This window comes from Austrofundulus limnaeus, unplaced genomic scaffold (genome assembly GCF_001266775.1).
Source record: "Austrofundulus limnaeus strain Quisiro unplaced genomic scaffold, Austrofundulus_limnaeus-1.0 Scaffold958, whole genome shotgun sequence".
NCBI lineage: Eukaryota > Metazoa > Chordata > Actinopteri > Cyprinodontiformes > Rivulidae > Austrofundulus > Austrofundulus limnaeus.
The window spans coordinates 131,216-133,202 of NW_013953360.1; the positions used below are offsets into that span (position 1 = coordinate 131,216).

The window sequence follows — 1,987 nt, forward strand, 5'->3', positions numbered from 1 at the left end:
TAAATAAACAGTACGAAAACTCCCGCTTACGCTTCATGTGCGGGGCTCATAATAATTTCCTTATAACTTTTGTTATAAGAGGTGTAAGTGACTCTTACAATAGGATTTATTTACTTAATCCCCTGCCTTGGCGACAGGGGATATAAAACTACTCTCTGTCCACCTGTCAGTTCACCATATGAGATGATTTAAATAATGAAGGACTGTAATGAACTCAAAAAAAGTAACGGTCACTACTGAATGGAGACGGGGGGACATCAACGGTTGGCGTTGAGTTCTATCTTGTTACTTGTACTTTTCATGTATTTGATGTTTTAATTTTTTTGTTTGCTTTTGTGAAACACTGTGATATCTTTGAAAGGTGCTGTATAAATAAACTTATATACTCACAGTCAGGGATGAAAGGTGATGGGTGATGTGCATTCCTTCAAGGAATGCTAGGCCTTGAATTGATTGTGTTTTTGTATCTCTGACRWCCAGTAAAACTAATTCTGTCCACTTCAATCATTTAGTTCAGATTTCAGTTTGAACCTTCAGCTCACAGCTTTTATTCCTTATTCAGGTTGGAGAACTGCAGTTTGTCAAAGATGAGCTGTTCTTCTCTGGGCTCAGCTCTGAAGTCCAACCCCTCCCATCTGACACAACTGGACCTGAGTGACAACTACTTGTCTGACTCTGGAGTGAAACTTCTGTGTTCTGGACTGGAGAGTCCAAACTGTAGACTGGAGGTTCTGAGGTCAGTTCACTGCAGCTGTTGGAGGTTTTCTATGTTTGTCCAACTAAAATCATTCACTGATCCTTTAGAATTAATTGATTTATAAAGGTTTCGTTCATTTCAAAAGTTCAACTTGAACACGTCTGTTTTGAATTTTCTCTTTCCAAACATCTAAAAATCTTTTTAGAACTAAAACATGTTTGCTGCTTGTTTTAAACTTTAAATAAATTTTAAACATCAGTTTTCACCTTCAGCTCTGTGCATTTTGATAATTTAATTTTCTCATTGGCACAGATCATTAAAAATTCATCAAACTAGGATAAGAGATTAAGCTGGGATTTTGGTGTAATCCTGGATTAATTAATCCTTGATTCTGTTGCATAAAAGAGGAGGCACATTTAATTTGTTTCCATTGTAACGATTCCTCTGAAACTTACCTGAGGCTCATTTCACAAAAGTCAGGTTTCTAAATTCAGGATATGAGCCAGAAAAATGCAGAGAATTATGTACCGACATTTGTTTTTCTAAACAAACTACGGCATGCTTTGAATCAATAAAGCTGCTGTATTGATTCAAAGCACGTCATAGTTTGTTTTTTGTTTTTACCGTTTTTTTTTTTACCAATGATTGCGTGTACCTACTAATATAAGCTACAGTCTGACTTTAGAAATGCTACATATTTTACATTCCTGTTAAAATAATTAAAAAATACCGCTATAAACAGTAAACTAGTAACCTAGCGTTCATTTTAGGGAAGAACCAGGAAATGTCCGGCTTCAGTGATGTGTGTACGTGCGCGTGCCTCTCTGTCCCGTCCGCTGCGGTTTGGCTCTGTTCTGCTGCTGCTTCTCATATCGCCTCGTTCTCTTCGGTTAAAATGATTTTCTTGCATTTGTAGGTCTTTCTTCTAGTTATTGTTGTGAGAAAATCACTTATTCTCCTACTTCGATCTAGCGCTACATTGAAATATGTTGAAAAAAAAAAGACGGGAGTTGCACGCCGCAGCAGTCTCGTGAGCTGCCGTAATGCGGACCAGGGCGTCATCACGCAGCTACAGGGCGCCGTAAATCGGTCCTGACGCCCTGCTAGCTAAACCTATGTCTGTAAGTGTAAAACACTTTGGGGTCCAGAGAGACTTGATAAAGCGCTATATAAGCAAAGTCCATTTATCATTTACCATATCTTAGGAAACTAATGAATGGGGGAAGAAGGGAGCGGGAGATCGACAGGCAGATTGGCGCAGCATCGGCTGTAAAGCGGGCGCTGTACCGG

The 1,987-nt window shown here is 39.0% G+C and overlaps 1 protein-coding gene across 1 annotated transcript in view; it reads left to right on the forward strand.

The window, feature by feature from the left end:
* The window catches only part of LOC106533499 (NACHT, LRR and PYD domains-containing protein 12), a 46,379-nt gene that overhangs the window by 24,609 nt on the left and 19,783 nt on the right, over positions 1–1,987 (forward strand). The window contains exon 6 of the mRNA XM_014029831.1: positions 563–736. Coding sequence (XP_013885285.1) covers positions 563–736 — 174 coding nt within the window. The remainder of the gene's footprint in view (positions 1–562; positions 737–1,987) is intronic.